The 23887-nt window shown below is 47.6% G+C and overlaps 1 protein-coding gene across 1 annotated transcript in view; it reads left to right on the top strand.

The window, feature by feature from the left end:
• Window positions 1-23887, top strand: part of BBS7 (Bardet-Biedl syndrome 7) — a 426240-nt gene that overhangs the window by 251267 nt on the left and 151086 nt on the right. The window contains exons 10-11 of the mRNA XM_069242537.1: window positions 6713-6815; window positions 9198-9390. Of these exons, the coding sequence (XP_069098638.1) occupies window positions 6713-6815; window positions 9198-9390 (296 nt within the window). The remainder of the gene's footprint in view (window positions 1-6712; window positions 6816-9197; window positions 9391-23887) is intronic.

Below are 23887 nucleotides of genomic sequence, written 5' to 3' on the forward strand. Positions count from 1 at the left end.
GTAGCCAATCCTCTATCCTAGGTAGCCAAACCTCCTTTTCTGGCTATTTAGGGTCTTTGCTTTGGGAATCTCACCAGATAACGAATGCAAGAGCTCATCAGAGTTCCTCTGCATCTCCCTCTTCACCTTCTGCCAAAGGATCGACCGCTGACTGCTCAGGACGCCTGCAAAACCGCAAGTAGCAAGACTACTATTAGCAACCTTGTATTGCTTCATCCTGCCGGCTTTCTCGACTGTTTCCAGGTGGTGAATGCTCTGGGGGTAGCCTGCCTCCTGTCTGCACCAGGAGCTCTGAAGAAATCTCCCGTGGGTCGACGGAATCTTCCCCCTGCAGCCGCAGGCACCAAAAGACTGCATCACTGGTCCTCTGGGTCCCCGCTCAGCACGACGAGCGTGGTCCCTGGAACTCAGCAACTCTGTCCAAGTGACTCCCACAGTCCAGTGACTCTTCAGTCCAAGGTAAGGTGGAGGTAAGTCCTTGCCTCCCCACGCTAGACTGTATTGCTGGGTACCGCGTGATTTGCAGCTGCTCCGGCTCCTGTGCACTGTTCCAGGATTTCCTCCGTGCACAGCCAAGCATGGGTCCCCGACACTCTAACCTGCAGTGCACAACCTTCTGAGTTGTCCTCCGGCGTCGTGGGACTCCCTATTGTGACTTTGCGTGGACTCCGGTTCACTCGTCTTCCAAGTGCCTGTGCAGGTACTTCGGCGGGTGCTGCCTGCTTCTGTGAGGGCTCCCTGACTTTCTGGGCCTCCCTCTCTCTCCTCCTCCAAGTGGCGACATCCTGGTCCCTCCTGGGCCACAGCAGCACCCAAAAACCTCTACCGCGACCCTTGCAGCTAGCAAGGCTTGTTTGCGGTCTTTCTGCTTGGCAACACCTCTGCAAGCTTCATCGCGACGTGGGACATCCATCCTCCAAAGGGGAAGTTCCTAGTCCTCTTCTTTCTTGCAGAACTCCAAGCTTCTTCCAACAGGTGGCAGCTTCCTTGCACCCTCAGCTGGCATTTCCTGGGCTCCTGCCCACTCTCGACACTGTCGCGACTATTGGACTTGGTCCCCTTGTCTTACAGGTACTCAGGTCCGGAAATCCACTGTTGTTGCATTGCTGGTGTTTTTTCTTCCTGCAGAACCCCCTATCACGACTTATGTGGTCTCTCGGGGTAGTAGGTGCACTTTACACCTACCTTTCAGGGTCTTGGGGTGGGCTATTTTTCTAACCCTCACTGGTTTCTTACAGTCCCAGCGACCCTCTACAAGCTCACATAGGTTTGGGGTCCATTTGTGGTTCGCATTCCACTTTTGGAGTATATGGTTTGTGTTGCCCCTATACCTATGTGTTCCTATTGCAATCTACTGTAATTTTACACTGCTTGCATTACTTCTCTTGCTATTACCTGCATAATTTTGGTTTGTGTACATATATCTTGTGTATATATCTTATCCTCATACTGAGGGTACTCACTGAGATACTTTTGGCCTACTGTCATAAAAATAAACTACCTTTATTTTTAGTACTTCTGTGTATTGTGTTTTCTTATGATATTGTGCTTATGACACCAGTGGTATAGTAGGAGCTTTACATGTCTCCTAGTTCAGCCTAAGCTGCTTTGCCATAGCTACCTTCTATCAGCCTAAGCTGCTAGAAACACCTCTTCTACACTAATAAGGGATAACTGGACCTGGCACAAGGTTTAAGTACCTCTGGTACCCACTACAAGCCAGGTCAGCCTCCTACACTGGACCACCAGCAAATTTCTCTGTGGTGACACTTGGCAGGATCTCTAAATGCCAGGGTGGAGGAACTCAGCCGCCAAAGCATAGCAGACCATGAATATTAGTTGCACCTGGAAGGGTGCCTTCCATCAACTGGGATAGCCAATGCTTGATCTGTTTGCCACAGCCAAGAATGTGCAATGTCAGCACTTTTTGTACATTAATGTTCCCAAGAGGATTCTCTCTTGCAAATGCATTCTCTCTTGAGTGGAGCTCAGGTCTCTTGTATGCCTTCCTCACACTGCCTCTCCAACCCCAAATTCTGAAGAAAATCAGGTATGACTGGGCCCAAGCCATCCTAGTGGCACTGGATTGCGCCAGGACACTGTGGTATCCTGAATAGGTACCTTTAACTCCTGTGTATGAACATATATTCTCTGATAAAGCTATTGCTTTGGGAGGGACTTCTGCCGCAGGGCAGTGTTGCGCACAGGCTTGCGCAATCTACATCTCCATGAATAGCAGCAATTGACTGCATTTGTCCTTCCTCTTGAGATCAATGATGTCATCTTAGAGGTGAGACATCCCTCTACGTGATCATTGTAAGCCTGTTGTGGGGGCATTTTAGTTGCTTGCTGGGGGCTGGGGCACCTGCCAAATTGATCCACTGCAAGATCTTTTTTTTTTTTTTTTTTTTTGGTACCTGGCTCAGCAAGCACTTGCTTGGGCACTGGTAAAGGCTATTTGTCTGCCTTTTCTACATCTTTGTGGTTGCCAAGTCAGCCTTCTTTATTTAAATCACCTTTTTGTAATGAGATTTTTGTTTCCACCAAAACCCTTTATGATACCAAAGTGGGACTTGCATTTAGTTCTCATGTTTTTGATATGCACCACTTTTGAGCTGCTGCACAGTTGTCTATTAATGCATTTGCCATCGAAAATAAATTTTCTTATCATAACAGCGGTTTGGTGTGTGAGCAATCTGCAGGCTCTTTCTGTCATGTCGTGTGGATGTGTTTGGGCGAGTTGAGGATCATTCTGGCTGCTGAGTTCTTAATCGTCTGGAGCCTTATCATGAATTTGGTGGTGGTTCCCGCATACAGTGTGTTGCTGTAATCCAGGCGACTGGTGGTTGGGACTTGCGTGACACTTTTTCTTGTGTTTGTGGGGAGCCATTTGAAGATTCTTCGGAGCATGCAGAGTATAAAAGCGGGTAGAGGACATTGAGTTGATCTATTGTTACATGGTTAGATTGCTGTCCAGGATGATGCAGAGGTTGTGGGTGTGGTCTTTTGGAGTGGGTCCAAGTTCCACAGGCCAACAGGTGTCGTTCCAGAGGGAGGTCTGGTTGCCGAGAATCAGCCTTCGGTTTTGTCTGTGTTAAGCTTCAGACAGGTGTCAGCAAATTCCTCACCTAACCTCCTACCTCCCCGTTCTGGGAACCGGACTCTTTTTCCAAATTAAAAATTACCAAATTTAGAGATCTGTTGATGAGCTCTGTGTCTGAGGGTGCAGACAGCCTCTGACAGCGACTGGCATCAGCGCACATGGGTGGTGCTTGTATGCAGGGCTGCTCATCACTTCCAGAGCAGAACGACATTGATGTGGAGCTGCATAATGCCACCTACTTGCACGGGGGTGCTGCTTTGAAGCTTCCAGATCTAGTTTGATGCCTGTGGATTAGTCACAAGGTGAGGAATCTGCAATTAGATAGAGCATACTAGATGCTAACCAAAGGGAGAGAGGGAGAAAGACATCCCTAGTAGAAACCATATATAACCAAAGGAGAGAGAACCTTATTGCAACAGGATTTAATGTGTATTACTTTTATTAGTAATATACAGGCAGGTCTCCTGATTTTTTGCGGACTCACACCCACACATTTCTATGTGGCATGCTTCATCATCGAGTCCTCACCCAGTATGTTTTTATGGTACCCGGTGGGCTCAGCCCCTCCTGAGGGGGAAGCACTTTGATATTACCTCTTATTTCAGTTTTTTGGGAACAGGGAGAGAGGAGGTTAAAAGTGCCTAAATACTGTCAGACTTATTTTTTATTAATGTCAACAGGAGCACCCTTGGCACCAATAAAAACAAGGATGGGGCGTTTCTGGAAAGCGTAATACATTATCATGGTTACCCTTCCAAATCACCAGGACATCTTCATTGTACCTTTTCCATATATGCAGTTTCTGAAGGGATTTTCTTCCGCAATACTCTGATTGTTTTTCCGAATATTGGACATAGAGGCATACAATTCCAGGAGTGAATGTGCTTCCCATAGAGGAATTGTCTATCTGGAGATACACTGTACCCTAAAATTCAAAGAAATTGTTTGTAAGGGCCATTCGTATACATTATAAAATAAAGAGGTGTGGGGTATTATGAGGCAAACTTTCAGAAAATAAGCGATCCTGCATGACTCAGTGTTTCTTCCAGGTGTATACTAGTATATAGACTTTCTGTATGCAGACAAATCGGGATGTTTCTGTTGGGTCACAATGTAGATCTTGCAGGAGTCTAAGTAAGTCTTTTGTGTCTTTTATGTAGGAAGGAATTCTTTCGACCATAAGTTTTAGAAAGTAGTCACTGAATTTTGACAATGGTTCTAGGATTAAATTTATACCTAACACAATGGGTCTGCTAAGGACCAGTGTTTTGTACTTATAAATTTTGGGAAGGGTGTATGGATCACCTGTTATTAAAGAATCTGCATTTCTTTTTGAGAGCCACCCATTAGTTTCCACTTCTTCAACCATACTGGTGATTTCCCTTTATAGAGATATCTATGAAGTCCACGTCGCTCACCAATGCCTGTTCAGATGTGAGTATTTCAATCGGAACAGTGCTGGCTGGAAAGTTAAATGAAGATCATTTTTCTTTAAGCCTGAATGAAGATTGTTTCTGTTGTCTTCTTTGTCAAGTTTGCACTTATCCACAGCTGAAGTGTTAATACAACCCAAACCTCTGTTGAGCATGTGGAGTTGGACATCTGATAAAGATTATTTTTTACAGAGGTTGATGATTAGCCTGACGTGCTGAGCCCTGGGGAAGTCTCTTTTGTCATGCTCCTTATGTTAATTTCTTGGGGTTCATCCTCCTATTGTAGTTGTGGCTCTGGTCTTTTTTGCCTCGTCCACCATCCTCCGCCTTATCTAAAAAAGGAAATCTATTTTTAAGTGTGGGATTAGTTTGGTTTTGGTAGGGGGCATAAGAGTTATGCCATCCAAAAAAAGGTGGTGGAGGAGGAGGAGGAGGAGGAGAATGTGGTCCAGGGGGCCATAATTCATCAGGGTAATGCATATAAAAATTGTTAATAGGTTAGGTAACCCGTTCCACATGATATTTCTTCTATGTCCTCTCCGCTACTCCACCTGTCTGACTCACATGACCAGCTCCTTATTGAAGACTCGCCAAAAGTTTCTCCTGGGGCATTTATATTGAGTCTGGTGTAATCGGTCACTAAATAAGGATATACCTTCTCATGGAATAATGTTTTGACTACTTTTTGCAATTTTTGAATCATGGATTGGGTCAGGATCTTTTTATACCTGTCCAAATCTTTATTTACTCCAGTTTTGTCTTAGAAGGGTTTCTACTGTGGTTCTTAAATTATTCTCTGACATCTGTATTTTAATCAGCATCATGTCAGATAATCTCTTAGCTGTCTTTATAATGAGCACTAGCCAATCAAGTGTGCACTGCAATGCTTTCATCAACCAGTCTTTTCTAAAGGGTCTTTACTGTCTCCCCCTGTGAGGTAAGCTACTGATTAATGGATTGTCTAAATCTAACCTTCTGTCACCCAAGTGCTAATTATATACTTCGTGAGTATGTAACTGGATGGTTTCCTCACTTTCCAATTCAATTTTGTAGGAATGAGATGCAGGTTTGTGACAGTACCTGGGATATTTAAGAAGTCCATTGTGTTTTTTTGTTTAGCAGCGTTTGAGCCACAATCTTTTCCTGCTATTTGGAGACTCTAGTGTCTTGGGATGAGGTAGAACGTGTCCAAAACAGACCAAAAAGTTCTGCTTGGGTGAGGGTCTGCTGGAGAATCAGTAGGATTTATTGCACTGATGTTTTTTCATGTCTCATGCAGTGGATTACAATGTTAATAATTTGCAAATTATTTTATTCCGGAATCACAGAGTAGTCCAATATGTTTTTTGCAATCCCTTTTATCTGCTTGGTGCGAAGAGTATTTCTTACATCTGTGTTGAAGCAGGAGTGTGCCTTCGGAAATTGAAATAGATCTTTAATGGCAGTTACAGCACTTACGTCCTTATGTTGTATGGTTTCTGCTGCAATAAAAACCTTTTTTTTAATGACTCCTTGGTAGGATGATGTAAGCTTGGATGGTTTTGCATTTGACATCAGGACATGTTTTTAAAGGCGCTGTGGAGATTGTTGAGGTTAGTGTGAACCATTCTGTCATGAGGAGCTGTGAATGATTTACATTTTCAAGGAGGCACAATTCACCCTGTGACCAAGTGTAGGGTGTTTTTTATACGTGGTTGCAATGCTATTTGCATCTTCAGGAAAAGGCATGTTTGAGATTCTGATGAGTTTGATTGGTTTAAGGTTCTCATCTTCTAACCTTTTTCTGGTGTGCCATTTTGTAAGACTAGCACAGATAACTTTTGTACGACTTTAGTATCTTAATTATGAAAAAGTAAAGAAGCATAGCAACCTGCAAACTGGATTAAAATGGGTTGTCCAGAAACAAAATCTGCCAAAACTCAATATGCTAAAATTACTCATTTGGTTTGAGCTACAGATTATTTTAGCAACGCAAGCTTTCGGGATCCAGATTGTTGTTCTTAATGAAACCTTGAACTTCTGAAATCTAAAACTTTTTTAATAGTGATTCATGGATGCAGTACACCCTTATATGATAATTGAGTACTATACGACAGTTTATTATCACGAATATTAATAGTTTTCTTGTAGAACTAAAACTGCTCACATTTGGTTTGACTCATAATATATGTTACAGGTTGGGTGATGGGATTAACAACAGAGCCCATCCACAAGGAAGCTGGACCTGGTGATGAATTAAAGATCAGCCCAGAGATGCAGAACAAGATTTCATCGCTAAGGTGATTAATGCATTAAAATTATTTTACTATTCCATGAAAATAAGCAGTAATAATTCTATGCTTCTGAAGACTACAAGGTTTGATTAGTAGCATAACTTTATAAAATGCTGAAGAGAGTACACCAGTTTTAGAAGAAAAAAAATAGTTGCTCACTAGTTGTACTTTAGCTTTGTGTCTGAATGACAGACAGTGGGCCTGATTTAGATCTTGGCAGTGTTACCGCTAAGTTGCTTTGATGGCAGACCCGAGAAGACTGTCAGGTCAACAGTTTTCCACCCGCCTTATTTAGATGTTACAGCTCTGCAAGCGGAGGACTGGCGATGCATTGCTGACGGAGGCAGGTGACGGCAGAACCCAATGTAATTTGTACAATGGCAGGGGGTATGGAATAGAGGTAAGTGACACCCTCCACCCCCACACATACACACACATTGTATCTTAGCGATAAGTGTCCCCTGCACTACACACTACACAACACACCATCATTCATTGCTATTCCCACACCACACAACCCGTACATGCTGAAAACACACATTGACATACATCCATGACATAACACACATACCATTGACACTGCACTCACACACGACATAACCACAACAAACACAACTACACACATGCACAATTACACACATCACAACAACATCTGCCACACAGCAGCACTCACCTCAATGTGTCACATGGCAACACAACATACACAACAACATCGATCACACATGCAACTGACACATGCAGACAAAACCACATCATCCACTCCGACTCGCTACACCTTAACCAGCCAATCCACACACACACACACACATATACTGACTCACATGCCCAACAGATAGCACAAGGCAACCTGTACAGGTCACCTTGCAATGCACACACATGGACTCTGTTGACCAGTATGAGTGTATCGTCCTCATGGTGCCAGCATTCATCTTGCAATGACTGATTACACCACAATGACAGTTGTGTAAGTGCCTGATATGCATATATGCATGCTGCACTAGTGTGTCCGCAGCCATGTATGACCCACTTGTGTCCCCGACATATGCATGTCACAGTGATGTTAAAAAAAATAATACTGTGACATGGATATGCCTGCAGTGGTCCCAACCACCCATGCAGTGTCCACCGAATGTACTCTGACAATCTGGCGTCCCTACTTTCGAGTCTGGCAGTTGGGGGGAGGGGAGGGAATGGGTGTCAGTCATGATTTCTCCATGGGTCGGTGGCAGCAGTGGTGGCAGGTGTTGTCCTGTTGTGTTCAATTGAAGATGGGGTTGTAATGCGGAACTCACCCCTTTGCCCTCCCTAATCCACCAACTCGGACATGGAGGTCGGACCACCTCATTTTTCTTGGCGGTAAGGCACATCCAAATCTGCAGGGAAGAAAGCGTGGCTGGGGACCTGCCAGCATCCACTTTCCCTCTCCCATCATCGACATGGGTGGTGTTTCTTGGCCGAGGCGGCAGTTCCTATGCAGGCTTTTATCTATGGGACCGCCAACATCTAAATACAGGGGCGGATTGTCATGCCGGCGGATGGGTTTTCAGTCAAAAAGTAGACGGTGGGACCTTTACCACCAAGATCTAAATAAGGCCCACTGTTTGCTTCAAAGAAAACTAACTTCACTGCATGAGTGGGTGCCTTGCAGGCAGCAGCAACTCTTAGTGTCTCCAATAAAAGTAACGAGTGTAGGAGAATATCCCCCAAAATTTGTAAGGAGCACTACCTCTGCCACCCAGTCCATAATTTCAGAAGTGCATATTTTGTGTGATGAAATGTGCTGATGAGAGGTTGTCTTTTTTTTTTTTTTTTTTTGTTAGGTTTATTTGAGTGGGCCAATGTTACTGGTAAACTGCACATTTGACTTTCAAAGGTTCACCCTGGTGCATTTTCGGGTTGAGGACAGCTTGACAGGCAACAGTCACTTAAGTTTACCTCCCATTATGGCCAATGTCTAGCATGGTATGGTGTTAGTATTGTTTCCAGTGTGTAAGGGCCCCCTTTACTAACACACATCCTCATCAGATCTGCTTACTTGGTGGTGTGAACAGAGACTTTAAGTAACACGTAGTTTTTGAAGCTGATTCACCCTCTGTCTCTAGAGGCAGACCCTGCAGAGCTGCTGGTGAATTTGTACTGGCAACTCTGTTTACATTGCACATAAAATGTCACTTTTCAAAGTGCAGTAAATTCAACTACATATGCATTTTAAAATCAACATAGCCTAGTGAAATCAAAAAGTATTGTTTACTTTTCTGCTTCTTGTTTTCCTTATAATTGTATTGATGGTTGACAGTTAATGGATGAGTAATATGGTCTTACTGACAGAGAAGCAAATCTTTCATTCAGTTTATTTGAGTCTTTTTTTAAAAAATTTGTGATGCTTAGGAGTGAGTTGGAGCAGCTTCAGATCAAAGTCCTGCAGGAACGTGACAAGTACCAGCAGTCGGCACAGTCCAGCACAGCTATCTCTGCAGTACCTTTCTTTAGTGTGAATGATAAGTTTACATTAAACCATGATGATGCAAGCTACAGCCTCATCCTTGAGGTGCAGATGGCTATAGATAATGTCCTGGTTCAGGTAAGACGACTTTTTCTGTCTTTATTTTCCGTATGTTTTACAGGGCCTATCCAAATCTGGTAAACATAAACATTTCTTTATTGAGTTTTTGTGTTCTGTGTAGAGGAACAGTAACAATAAGACATCCAGTCCCCAAGAATATCTACAGTAATTTCTACAGTAATCTTGTGTTTTTTATTTATATATATATATATATATATATATATATACACACAATGGCATGTGTAGCTGCAGATACACATGCTATGCATACGTCTGCCATCTAGTGTTGGGCTTGGAGTGTTACAAGTTGTTTTTCTTCAAATAAGTGTTTTCGAGTCATGGGATTGAGTGACTTCTCCTCTTCGGCTCCATTGCGCATGGGCATCGACTCCATGTTAGATTGTTTTCTTTCCGCCATCGGGTTCCGATGTGTTTCCTTTCGCTCCGATAGTTCGATTTGGAAAACCTTCTAAACCCAATACTCATCCCCGACGCCCCGGAATGGCATCGTTTGATGCTGGATGTCTTTGATGGGGTCTTCTCACCCCAGGTTGGATCCTGACCCTTTATCTTATGGCTACGGGCTGAGTTTGAAGGGGTCGCTGGACCCTCTAGAATACCAGCTAGACTATCTTGAAATGGACTAGGCACAGGAATTGGGCAAGGCTAGTCGTCTGGATACATCCCCAGACGCTGGCATGCTCTCTCCCTCTACTGTAGCTTCAGAGACGGGAGCATCATATTCCATGGTAATCAGAAGGGCTGCTGAGGTCCTCAGCCTTGAACTCCCTTCTGTGGCAGTCAGGACTAACCTCCTGAATGAGGTGCTACAGCCTCTGGCTTCCACTTCAGACCACCTGTCACCCTTTAATGAAGCCCTCACAGATGTCCTACTGGGTACCTGGTCCAGACCCAGCACAGGGGCTCCTGTGAATAGAACAGTTGCCCGCCCAAAATATGCCTGTGCAGAACAACCATAAATTCCTGTCCCAACACCCCTACGCCTGAGATCCTTGTCATCCTGGCATCTGGCGCATTCCCATCCGCTCCCCCCAGATCGACTCGACCAGCTTGGGAAGAAGATTTTTTATTTCCTCCAGTCTGGCATTGTGGTCTGTGAACACTGCATGCCTTTTGGGCCGCTACACCCATACCTTATGGGATAGGGTCGTGCAGGTGCTTCCACTGTTCTCGGAGGAGGCCCGGTCCACTCTTACCCAAACCACTGCTGATGGGAGGGACGCAGGCAAGCTCACAATACGTTGTGGGCTGGACATGACCAACTTACTGGGCAGATCGGTTGTGTCGACGGTGATCTTATGGCGCCATGCCTTGTTGAGCACATTTGGCTTCTCGGGGGATGTCCTACAATCAAGCACTTTAAGGAGTCCCAGGCTATGGCCCAGTACCTGGGCCTCGCAGCAGGTTCCTCGTCCACCACAGTCTGCTTTTCCCTTCTTTCGTGGTTATGGAAGGGGCTCCCTACCGCGTCCTTCCTCTGCCAGCCACTGAGCTGTGCATGCTGCTCAGCCCCTGCGTGGCTGTGGACGCAGAATCCCACAGGCTCGTGGATCAGTGAGCCAGAGGTCTGATCAGTCCACCCCTGCCCCAGCCTCCAAACTCTCCTAGTCGGTCGCACCATCCCGGACCAGTTGGAGGCAGGATCCACGATCACCTGCCCCACTTGGAATCCATCACGTCCGACAGGTGGGTTTTGCAAATAGTCCAAAGGGGCTATTCTCTCCCCTTCAAGACTACGCCTCCATCTTTGCCAACATCATACGATCGGATGATGGATGATCACCTGGCACTTCTCCACGAGGAGGTTACAGCTCTCTTGGCCAAGGGAGCCATAGGGAGGGTCCTTACACCAGAAGTCTGTTGTGGTTGTTATTCCCGCTACTTTCTGGTACCCAAGAAGGATAAGGGCCTTTGGCCCATCCTAGACCTTCGTGCCCTCAAACTCTTCCTCAGGAAACAGAATTTCAAAATGCTCACCCTGGCTCAGGTCGTGTCTGCTTTTGGACCCTGGAGACTGGATGGTAGTGCTGGACTTGCAGGATGTCTACTTCCATATACCCGTCCTGCCTGGCCACAGACGTTACTTGCGATTCGTGGTAGGTCACGAGAACTGTCCATTTACCCTGCTCCCCTTCGGCCTTACCAGAGCCCCTCGAGTGTTCACGAAAGTGATGGTGGTGGACGCAGCTCATATGTGTAGGTTAGGGGCTTCAGTCTTCCAACACCCCTCCTTCCCCCCCACCTTGACTGACTGTTGAAGACGAGCAGGCCCCAAGCTGTCATTTACCACCTTGGCTATTGTTGGGCCTGGCCCTTTTTGCAGGGTCACCCCCAAACGTTTAGCCTCATTCCTCCTATTTTTTCTGACCAGTTTTTGTTGGCTTAAGGACACTTGGCACTTTACCACTGCTAACCAGCTCTAAAGTGCATATGCTCACTGTATGAATTGTATTGGTGATTGGTTTATCCATGATTGGCATATTTGATTTACTAGTAAGTTCCTAGTAAAGGTCACTATGTGTGCCCAGGATCTGTAAATCAAATGGTACTAGTGGGCTCTGCACCACTGATTGTGCCACCCATACAAGTATCCCTGTAAACATTGCTCAGACCTGCCACTGCAGTGTCTGTGTGTGCAGTTTTAAAATACCATTTCAACCTGGCAAGTGTACCCACTTGCCAAGCCCAAACCTTCCCTTTTCGTGGTGCATGTAAGGCACCCCTAAGGTAGGCCCTGGGTAGCCCCATGGGCAAGGTGCAGTGTATGTTAAAGGTAGGACAAATATGGATGTGTTTTACATGTTCTGACTGTGAAATACTGCCAGATTCAGGTTTCACTGTTGCAAGGCCTATCTCTCTCATAGGTTAACTTGTGGACTGCCTTTAAATATCTTTTAAGTGCAGTTTCCCATTGGGAGCAGACGGAGATGTGGAGTTTGGGGTCCCTGAACTCCCAATTTAAACATACTTACTTAGCCATTCTGTGCCTCTACCTGCTTGTGTATTCCACTTCTAGGTCAGACTGACAGTTGGGCTGTTCTGAATTCCCACTAGACAGTGACACAAAGGGAGCAGGGGTGTATCCTGCATATCCTGAAGAGTCTCCTGAGCTAGAGTGGGGGATGGAGGAGCTGGCACTTACACCTGAAAGGGCTGTGCCTGTCCTCACACAATGCAGTCTCCAAACCTCCAGATTTTTAGATTACTTCTAGAACCAACAGGAACCCCTGCCAAGGAGAAGAGCTGAAGAGCTGTAGTAGGAGTACTGCCCCTTTGCCTGTGATTGTGCTTTGCTGGGTTGGCCTGCAGTTGCTGCTTGTGCCTGAAAGAGAACAAAGACTGGGCTTTGTGGTATATTTCTACTTGTGAATTGTCTCCAATGGTTTGGACTGAGCTTGCCCCCTATTTTGAAGTCTCAGGGCCATCAAAGACTTCCTCTGCTAGCACCCGGACGACTCCTACCCTGCCAAGTGGTGCCCACTGCAGTCTCTGGGCCCTTGAAAGGTGAAGCTGGTGGAACCAAGACTGAAATCTACGCACAGTAGCCGTGCGGGGAAAAATGCGACTCACCACCTGCAATGCGGCTGTAAAAACGACGCACCAAGTCACTACCTGTGTCCAGCTACATATTGGTAACTCCAAACCTGGGCATGTTTGGTAACAAACATGTTGGAATCATATCCCAGTACTGTTGCCAGTATTGGTTGTATGATTCCATGCACTCTGGTGGCTACTTAGAGGACCCTCAGCTTTGCTCCTACCAGTTTGGAGGGTTTTTCAGGCTAACCTGCACTGCTGCCATCCTACAGACTCTGTTTCTGCTCTTTTGCTGCTTGACCGGCTGGATTTCCCTTTGGAAGTTGGTGTTACATGGCTTTTGAGGGGTAGCTTTCCCAAGTCACTGGTATGCTTTGAAGGGCACATTTGGTGCCCTCCTTACATAAACTGGTTTGCACCAGTTCAGGGACCCAGAGTCCCTGCTCTGGCACGAACCTGGACAATAGAAAGGGGAGTAACCACTCCCCTCTCCATCACCACCCCAGGGGTGGTGCCCAGAGCTTCTCCAGGTTGCCACTTGATTCTGCCATCTTGAATCCAAGATGGGCAGAGGCCTCTGGGAACATCTGTGTGGCCAGGACAGGCAGGTGACATCACAGCCCCCTCCTGAAAGGTGGTCACCCTGCTAGGTGACCAATCCCCCTTCTTTGGCTATTTAGGGTCTCCCTCTTGGGTGGGTCCTCAGATTGCACATGCAAGATTCCAGCAGGATTTCTCTGCAATGTTTACTTCACCTTCTGGCCAGTGGAACTGCAACTGGACCCTCCAGGAACCGGGAATCTGCATCTACAGCAACAACTCTGCTCAGCAACATTGTTTATTCGTCTCCTTCCAGCAACCGCAACATTTCCCTGGCTGTGCATCCTCTGAGGGTGACGAGTCTTCAGTCTGCACAAGAAGCTAGAAGGAATCTCCCTTGGAGTGAAGGAGTCACTCCCCTGCATCCGCAGGCACCAACTGCAATGACTGGCTGCATGGATTTCCTCTCTTCTAGAGCTGCGTGGATCCTCCATCATGGGTGGTGGCCTAGAGTGGCCCCCTTGGTCCTCTCTACCAGCTGTCCAACTTGGAGACGGTAAGCCCTTGCCACTCCTCGCAGGACAGTACTCCCGTGCACTGCGTCTCTTGCAGCTACCAAGGCTTGTTGGCATCTCCTCCAAGGGATCGTCAGGCACCTAGCCCCCAGCACTCTTCCCTTCAACGCACAGCACTCTGTATGCTTCTCCAGCAATGTGGGACTCCTTTCTGGGTGTGTTACGTGGTCCTCTCCGCGACTCCTGTGTTTGCTGCTTGTAGGGGCTGCCTCCTCTTCTTGCAGCTCTCCTCACTGCTGAGGGTCACCCGTGACTCCCCTCCATGGATTGAGTCCTCCTGGACCTTGCTGGTCCCTGACAGCTCTGCATTTCTTCTCCAACATCATTTATCTTTGCCAAGGCTTGTTGGTGGGTTTTTTCACACCACTGACTGACTGCAATCCTTCTTCTGGCGTGGGACATTGACTGCATCACTTCAGTAACTCTTCAGCTGCTCCAGTGCTGCACTGCTGACTGTCTTCGTTCACCGTCGATCTGGTCCTGTATCCACAGATGGGTGGGTAATGGCTCCTGTCACAACGGAAAATCCAACATGAACTGGAATTGGTCCCCTTCTTTTACAGGTCTTCTTCAACCAGGATCCACCTTTGGTTTCTTGCAGTCTTGTCTGGGTCATGCAAAATCTTCTTCTGAAGTCCTTTTGGTGGGTTAGGGGAGAACCAGGTACTTATCTCTTTTCTCCTGGTCGCTAGGGGGCACTCTGATACTTACCTTTTAGGATTCCTAGTTCCTCCAGCTCCCGTCTACCAATTCCACTTCCTTGGGTGGTGGCCCGACTTTCGCATTCACATTCCACTTACTTAGTATATGGCTTGGTCTACCCCTACGACCTTTGCTATTTGCTATTGTTTTCACTATTTGCTATTGCTTTCTATGCTAATCACTGACTTCTAATGTGTACATAATAGTGTGTTTACTTACCTCCTTTTGGAGTATTGCCTACTCAGTATTTTAGTATATGTGTTATTTAATAAAGTACCTTTATTTTTGTAACATTGTATGGTTCTTTCATGTCATGTGTGTAAGTGCTGTGTGACTGTAGTGGTATTGCATAAGCTATGGATGTCTCCTAGATAAGTCTTGGCTGCTCATCCACAGCTACCTCTAGAGAGCCCTGGCTTTCTAGACCCTGTCTACACCTCACTAATGGGGGATGCCTGGACCTGGTGTAAGGGGATAACACCATATGTGCTCACCAAACACCAGGCCAGATTCCTACATTGGTGGTGTAGCGGTGGGATAAGACACTTTCAATTGCCTTACCACCCTGTCACTGGTTACTTTCCACAGGAACGACCATTTCTAGCTGCTAGGTACACACTACACTTAGTTGTTAGGATTTCTAGTCTCCTAAGTTTGGGTAAGCTAGGGGTCTAGCATAGTCCTTGCTCCAAACATTTCTGGGAGCCTAGCTGTTAGAGTAGTTTAGTACACCTTCACCATTCTAGAAAGAAATGTCTTCAGTAGAGCACAACTCTCTGGTCCCAAACTCCCACTATGAGGGTCATACCTTCCAAGAGCTTAGGGAAATGTGTGCCGCTAGAAAACTGAAGACTGGGAGAAATCCCAATAAAAGTGTACCTTTTTACTTACTTCTCCAAGCTGTCCTGGAAAAGCTGTCAGCCAGGAGGAGTAAGAAGTGGAAACTGACTCTCCAGTCCTAAACAGAGTAGCCTTAGACTACACTGGGGAGGGTCAGGAAGAACCTGGGAAACACCACAGCCCTTTTACGAGCACTGCAGGTAGTGAGGAGGAGGTCATGACAGTAGGCCCACCTTTTGTTCCTATAGGGTTAGTCCAGAGAGTCCTCAGGAGGAGGGATATGACCTACTCTGTCCATACTCATGTCTCTTCAGCATCTGAGAGGACCCACTGCTCCACCTCAGGGGAAGGTTCCTTAGACAGGAAACTTAGGAAAGTGAGGTTGGAGGGGGGCAAGCAGAGGCTGCAGCAGCAACAACAGGCACTAGATAGGGAGGCCTTGACTGTAGAGAGAGAGACAGGATTTGGGGTTAGCACCCCATGGTGGCAGCAATTTGAGCTTTAGGGATACCAGAATCAGGAAGGACTCTTATTATTCTAGGAACCTGAGCAAGATAGTCCCACCTTACAAGGTGGGAGATGACATCTACAAATGGTTCACTGCTTTGGGAAGGGCCTCTAAAAATCAGACGGTCCCCCAAAGGCAGTGGGCAGCAATCTTATGGCTCTCCATCTCTGACAAAGGCAGAGACAAACTCCTTACTGTCAGAGAGAAAAATGCAAACAATTATACAGCTCTATAACATGTACTGTTAGATGGTTTTGGTTTGACCGCTTAACAATACAGGTTCAAGTTCAGGGAACCAAAAAGGAGTCCTCCCAAGATTGGGTAGATTTTGTTGACTGTTCCGTGAAAGCTCTGGAGGGCTGGTTGCATGGGAGCAAAGTAATTGACTACCAGGGCTTATACAATTTAATTCTGAGAGAGCACGTTTTGAACAACTGTATATCTGATCAGCTACATCAGTACCTGGTGGACTCTGATTTGACCTCTCCCCAAGAAGTGGCAAAGAAGGCAGCAAGTGAGTCCGCACGAGGCTGAGTAGGAAAACGCACACAAGAGGTGACAACAAGAAGGAAGCAGGTAAGCCTCAGGATAAGGGTGGGGACAAAGATAAAACTAAAGTGTCTTCATCAGGCCCACAAAACTCCTCTGGGGATGGGAATAAATCCTCATCCTCTTCCTCAAATAAAAAAAAAGCCTTGGTGCTACATATGTAAAAACAGAGGCCATAGGGCAGGAGACCGCTCCTGTCCTAAGAAAGGCACCAAGCCCTCTACCAATACTCACACCACTTCTACCTCTAGTGCCCCTAGCAATAGCAGTATTGGTGGTAATAACACTAGTAATAATCAGTCCAAAAAGTGCAGCTGGGCTCACCTTGGGGACTGTAGTGGGATCTGAGCTAGTCAGGGAGACCACTGAGGCTGTATTGGTCTCTGATGGGGGCATTGACTTTGCCACCCTAGCTGCCTGTTCTCTTAATATGGGTAAGTACAGGTAGCATCCCTTAATCAGTGGTGTTGAGACTGAAGCCTACAGGACACAGGTGCCAGTGTCACTATGGTGACTGAAAATAGCCCCATATGTCAGAAGACACCAAGGAGTTTTGTCGCTCCTGTTTCACCTGTCAAGCCAGTGGCAAGACAGGTGGCACCCCTAAGGTCCCTTTAATTCCACTACCAGTGGTTGGGGTGCCCTTTGAGAGGGCTGGGGCAGGCATTGTTGGCCCCTTGGTCCCTCCAACAGCCTCTGGTAATAGATTAATCCTGGTGATGGTAGATCATGCCACCACGTATCCAGAGGCCATTCCTCTTAGAACCACTACAGCTTCTACAGTGGCCAAAGCCCTCCTGTGAATTTTCTCCAGGGCAGGTTTTCCTAAAGAGGTGGTATCAGACAGGGGTGCAAACTTCATGTCTGTTTACCTTAAAGCCATATGGAAGGAGTGTGGTGTAACTTATAAATTCACCACCCCTTACCATCCACAAACAAATGGACTAGTTGAGAGATTTAGTAAAACTCTCAAAGGCATGATAATGGGATTATCTGAGAAACTCAGAGGGAGGTGGGATGTCCTGTTACGTTGCCTTCTCTTTGCCTACAGGGAGGTTCCTCAGAAGGGAGTGGGTTCTAGCCCATTCGATCTTCTGTTTGGACACCCCATTAGGGGTCTTCTTGCTCTTGTAAAAGAGACCTGTGAGTAACCTCTCAAGCCTCCAAAACAGGCCATTGTGGACTATGTACTAGGCCTCAGATCTAGGATGGCTGAGTACATGAAGAGGGCTTCCAAAAACCCTCAGGCTAGCCAAGAGTTGCAAAAAAAATGGCATGACAAGAAGGCTGTGCTGACTGTTTACCAGCCAGCACAGAAAGTGTGGGTCCTGGAACCTGTGGCTTCCATGGCACTGCAAGACAAATGGAGTGCACCTCACACTATTGTGGAGAGAAAGGGTGAGGTCACCTATTTGGTTGACCTAGGCACTCCTAGAAGCCTCCACAGGGTGTTTTATGTGAACCGTCTTTAGCTCTACCTGGGAGGACCACCTGGTCCACCTTGGAAATGTAGACCAAGGTGGAAATGTATTGGAGACTCTGCAAAAGGCAGGCTTCACTATCAAGGCCTCAAAGTGCAAGATAGGGCAGGGAAAAGTGGTCTATCTGGGCCACCTTGTAGGTAGAGGCCAGATCCAACCACTACAGGGCCACATCCAGACCATTCTAGATTGGACTGCCCCTACCACACAAACAGAAGTCAGAGCCTTCCTAGGCCTGACAGGGTACTACAGGAGGTTCATTAAAAACGTATGGCTCCATTGTAGCCCCTCTAAATGACCTCGCCTCTAAAAGGATGCCCAAGAAAGTTTTGTGGACAGCTAGCTACCAAAACGTTTTTGATGACCTTAAGAAGGCCATGTGCTCCTATATTAAGAAGCCTTGACTACTCCAAACAATTTATTGTGCAGACAGATGCTTCTGAGGTAGGGATAGGGGCAGTACTATCTCGGCTGAATGAAGAGGGCCAGGATCAACATGTAGTTTTTATGAGCAGAAGGTTAACCACCAGGGAAAAGCATTGGTCAGCCATAGAGAGGGAGACCTTTGCTGTGGTCTGGGCTTTGCAGAATCTTAGCCCATACTTATTTGGCACTCACTTCCTTGTTCAAACAGACCACATGCCCCACCTATGGTTAAAACAGATAAAAAGGGGAAATCCCAAACTTTTGAGGTGGTTCATATCCCTACAGGGAATGGACTGTACAGTGAATCATAGACCAGGGAGTAACCACTCTAATGCAGATGGTCTCCCCAGATATTTCCACTTAGAAAATGAAGACCCAACTGGACAAGGTTAGTCTACCTCTTTTTAGCATGGTTACCCCCACTTTTTGCTTGCTGTCAGTGTGTTTTGACTGTGTTCAATGGGATCCTGCTAACCAGGACCCCATTGACTGTGCTCTCTCCCTCTAAATGTGGTTACTTAGGACTTAGCACTCCCCACAACTGGCATACTGGGGCCCCCATATAAGTCCCTGGTATATGATACTTAGGCACCCAGGCCATTGGGGCACCAGGGGTTCCCCATGGGCTGCAGCAGGTATTGTGCCACCCATTTGAGCCCATGCAAAATGTGTCTGAAGGGCTGTTGTTGCAGCCTGTGTGAAAAGGTGCATGCACACTTTCACTGCAGGTCACTGCACCAGGTTGCTGTATGTCACCCCTACAGCAGGCCCTCCTAGCCTAGAGGGCAGGGTGGAGGTACCTGTGTGTGAGGTTATCCCTGCATGAGTTGTGGTGCCCCTACGAACTCCAGCTCCATTACTCTGGACTTTGTAAGTGCGTGGAAGCCATTTTAACTGTGTACTTTACCTGTGTCCAGCTACATAATGGTAACTCCCAACCTGGGCATGTTTGGCATCAAACATGTCAGAATCATACATGAATACTGGTGCCAGTATTGGTTATATGATTCCATGAACTCTGGGGGGCTCCTTAGAGGACCCCCTAACAGTCTTTCAGGGGTTTCCAGACAGCCCGCGCAGCTGCTGCCCTCCAAAAAGGTTTCTGACCTCCTGCTGCATGACCAGCTCAAGCAGAAGAAGGCAGTTCATCTTGTGGTAGAGGGAGGCAACACCCTCTCCCTTTGGAAATAGGTGTAACATGGCTAGGGAGGGGTAGCCTCCCCAAACCACTGGTATGCTTTGAAGGGCACATTTGGTGCCCTCCTTGCATAAACCGGTTTGCACCAGTCCTGGGACCCCCAGTCCCTGCTCTGGTGTGAAACTGGACAATGGAAAGGGGAGTGACCACTCCCCTCTCCATCACTACCCCAGGGGTGGTGCCCAGAGCTCCTCCATGTGGCCACTTGATTCTGCCATTTTGAATCCAAGGTTGTCAGAGGCCCCAGGAGCATCTGAGTGGCCAGGTCAGGCAGCTGACATCACAGCCCCCTCCTGAAAGGTGGTCACCCTGATAGGTGACCAATCCCCCTTCCTGGGCTATTTAGGGTCTCCCTCTCTGGTGGGTCCTCAGATTTGAGGTGCAAGATCCCAGCAGGACACGTCTGCATCGTTTATTTCAACTTCTGGCCACCGGAACTGCAACTGCAGGAACTGACAATCTGCAACTACAGCGATGACTCCGCTCTGCAACATTGTTTCTCCAGCTCCTTCCAGCAACTGCAACATTCACTGGCTGTGCATCCTCTGAGGGTGATGAGTCTTCAGCCTGCACAAGAAGGAATCTCCCTTGGAGTGAAGGAGTCACTCCCATGCATCTGCAGGAACCAACTGCAACGATGACCAGCTGCTTGGATCTTCTCTCCTCCGTAGCTGCGTGGATCCTGCATCACAGGTGGTGGTCTGGAGTGGTCCCCTTGGTCCTCTCTACCAGCTGTCCAACTTGGGAGACGTTAAGCCTTTGCCTTTCCTTGTAGGACAGTACCCCTGTGCACCGGGACTCTTGCAGCTACCAAGGCTCGTTTGTTCCTCCTCCAAGGGATCTTCAGGCTTCGTGTAGCCCTTGCCCCAGCACTTAATCATGCAAAGCACAGTCTCCTGCCTGCTGCTCAAACGACTTGGGACTTCTCTTCCCGTGTGCTGCGTGGGCCTCACTGCGACTTCTGTGCCTGCTGCCCATGGTTTGCCTGTGAGGGCTACCTCCTTTTCTTGTGACTCTCCCAGCTGCTGAGGGTCACCTCGGACTCCCCTCCTTGGGTCGAGTCCTGGTCCTCTTTAGCCATGCAAAATCCTCTTCTGACTCTTGCATTTGCTAATGCTTGATGCTGGTTTTCCAACACCACTGACGTCATGACCGCCGACATGGAACATCACTTGCATCACTTCTGGAACTCCTCTTCTGCTCCTGTGCTGCACTGCTGACTTTCTCCATCCACCGTCGACCTGGTCCTGCATCCACAGAAGGGTGGGTAGTGGCTCCTTCCACAGCCGGAAACTCCAAATCGAACTGGTCTTGGTCCCCTTCTTTTGCAGGTCCTCTTCTGTCAGGATTCACCTTTTGGTTTCTTCCAGTCTTGTTTGGGTCTTGCAAAGTCCTTTTCCAAAGTTGTCCTGTGGGTTTGGTTTAAAACCAGGTACATACCTGTTCTCTCCTGGTCGCTAGGGGATACCCTGGTACTTACCTTTTGGGGTTCTTAGTTCCTCCAGCTCTCCTCTACCGATTCCACTTTCTTGGGTGGGGGACTGCCTTTCACATTCCACTCACTTCGTATATGGTTTGGTCTCCTCCTAGGACTTCCACTATTTAGTATTGTTTTACTATTTGCTATTGCTTTCTATGCTAATCACTGACTTCTAATGTGTACATAATAGTGTGTTTACTTACCTCCTATTGGAGTATTGTCTATTCAGTATTTTAGTATTTGTGTTACTATAATAAAGAACCTTTATTTTTGTAACACTGTGTGGTTCTTTCATGTGTGGTAGTGCATAAGCTTTGCATGTCTCCTAGATAAGTCTTGGCTGCTCATCCATAGCTACCTCTATAGAGCCCTGGCTTCCTAGGCACTGTCTACACCACACTAATAGGGGATACCTGAACCTGCAATAAGGTGATAACACCATAGGTGCTCACCACACACCAGGTCAGCCTCCTACAGGGAGGACTAGTCAGTGCTTTTGACATCAGTGTAGATTCCCCTGAGAGTGAAGGGGTTATAGGTAAGGAAACCATTCCTTCCACTGAATCAAATGCTTTTCACTGTTAAATGGCAATGGTAGTGTTACCTACCTTGCCACATCAAAGCCTTTGTGTAGGTTCCTGAGTTTTATTCTAGTGGCATGGTTAGTCGCAAATCCGATCTGATCTGGCTATACCATGTCATTTGCCACTCCCATCACACAGTTTTCAATTATTTTAGTAAGAACTTTGGTCTTCTAAACCCCTCCTAACACTACGTTGTATAACACATTTCCCAACTAAAAACAAATGTACAAAGAAATGAAACTCATTCCCGTAAAAGTATTTGCAATATTATTGAATTTATATTTCTTGAGATCTTACATCCTTAACCTGTTCTGTGCCTTGGACGAGATGATCTCGTCCAAGGCTACAGTTCTCCTGTGCCTTGGACGAGACCATCTCGTCCATGGCACAGGGGAACTTGGGGGCGCGCTAGCGCGCCCCCCGTGCACCCCCCTCCCCATCCCAAGTCTGGGATGGAAGGGGAAGACCTTCCCCTTCCACCCCCCCCCCCCCCCCCCCCCCCCCCCGTGACGTCAGCGCGCGAGCGCTGATTTGTCACAGGGGCCTCCCTAGATTGAAAGAGAAATGCAAATTCAATTTATTTTAGGCCATTTCTGCCCCCAGGGGGGGCAGAAACCTCTAGGCGCCAGGGCAATTTTTTTTGTTGTGTTTTTTTTTTGTTGTTTCTTTTTTTAGAGATGGGGAGCGACCCATCAGGCAAGGGTCGCTCCCCTGGGGGGCAAATTGTATTTAGGCCATTTCTGCCCCCTCTTGGGGGCAGATTGCCCGATTGCCCCCAAGGGGGCAGAAACCACTAGGCACCTGGGATTTGTTTTTTGGCGCCAATGTCACGCAGGGGGAGCGACCCCGTAGGCAGGGATCGCTCCGGGGGGGGGGGGGGTAGTGGGGGTTATTGGGCAAATTTATTTTAGGCCATTTCCGCCCCCCTGGGGGCAGATCGGCCTATTATTAGGCCGAACTGCCCCCAGGGGGGGGGGGGGGGCAGAACCCTCTAGGCACCAGGGCAATTTTTTTTTTGTTTGTTTGTTTTTTTTAGAGATGGGGAGCGACCCATCAGGCAAGGGTCGCTCCCCTGGGGGGCAAATTGTATTTAGGCCATTTCTGCCCCCCCTTGGGGGCAGATTGGCCGATTTTAGGTCAATCTGCCCCCAAGGGGGCAGAAACCACTAGGCACCTGGGATTTGTTTTTTGGCGCCAATGTCACGAAGGGGGAGCGACCCCGTAGGCAAGGGTCGCTCCCGGGGGGGGTGGGGGGTGGGGGCAAATTTATTTTAGGCCATTTCTGCCCCCCCCCCTCAGGGCACCAGGGCAAATTTTTTTGTTGTGTTTTTTTTTTTTGTTTGTTTGTTTTTTTAGAGATGGGGAGCGACCCATCAGGCAAGGGTCGCTCCCCTGGGGGGCAAATTGTATTTAGGCCATTTGTGCCCCCATTGAGGGCAGATTGGCCGATTTTAGGTCAATCTGCTCCCAAGGGGGCAGAAACCACTAGGCACCTGGGATTTGTTTTTTGGCGCCAATGTCATGCAGGGAGAGCGACCCCGTAGGCAGGGGTTGTTCCCGGGCAGGGGGGTCTTGGGGGGGAGGGTGGGGGGGGTCAAATTTATTTTAGGGCATTTCTGCACCCCCCCCCCCCTCTCCCCCCCCCCCCCCCCCCCCCCCCCCCCCCCCCCTCCCGGGGCCGGCTGAGCTAGAGGCCAAACTCCACAGGTAGGCACTTTGCAAAAAACACCTCTGTTTTCTGTGAAAAAATATGTTCTGTCCACGTTGTGTTTTGGGCCATTTCCTTTCGTGGGCGCTAGGCCTACCCACAGAAGTGAGGTACCATTTTTATCGAGAGACTTAGGGGAACGCTGGGTGGAAGGAAATTTGTGGCTCCCCTCAGATTCCAGCACTTTCTGCCACTGAAATGTGAGGAACGTGTGTTTTTTTAGCCAAATTTTGAGGTTTGCAAAGGATTCTGGGTAACAGAACCTGGTCCGAGCCCCACAAGTCACCCCATCTTGGATTCCCCTAGGTCTCTAGTTTTCAGAAATGCACAGGTTTGGTAGGTTTCCCTAGGTGCCGGCTGAGCTAG

The sequence above is a fragment of the Pleurodeles waltl genome, chromosome 1_2 (genome assembly GCF_031143425.1).
Source record: "Pleurodeles waltl isolate 20211129_DDA chromosome 1_2, aPleWal1.hap1.20221129, whole genome shotgun sequence".
Lineage (NCBI taxonomy): Eukaryota > Metazoa > Chordata > Amphibia > Caudata > Salamandridae > Pleurodeles > Pleurodeles waltl.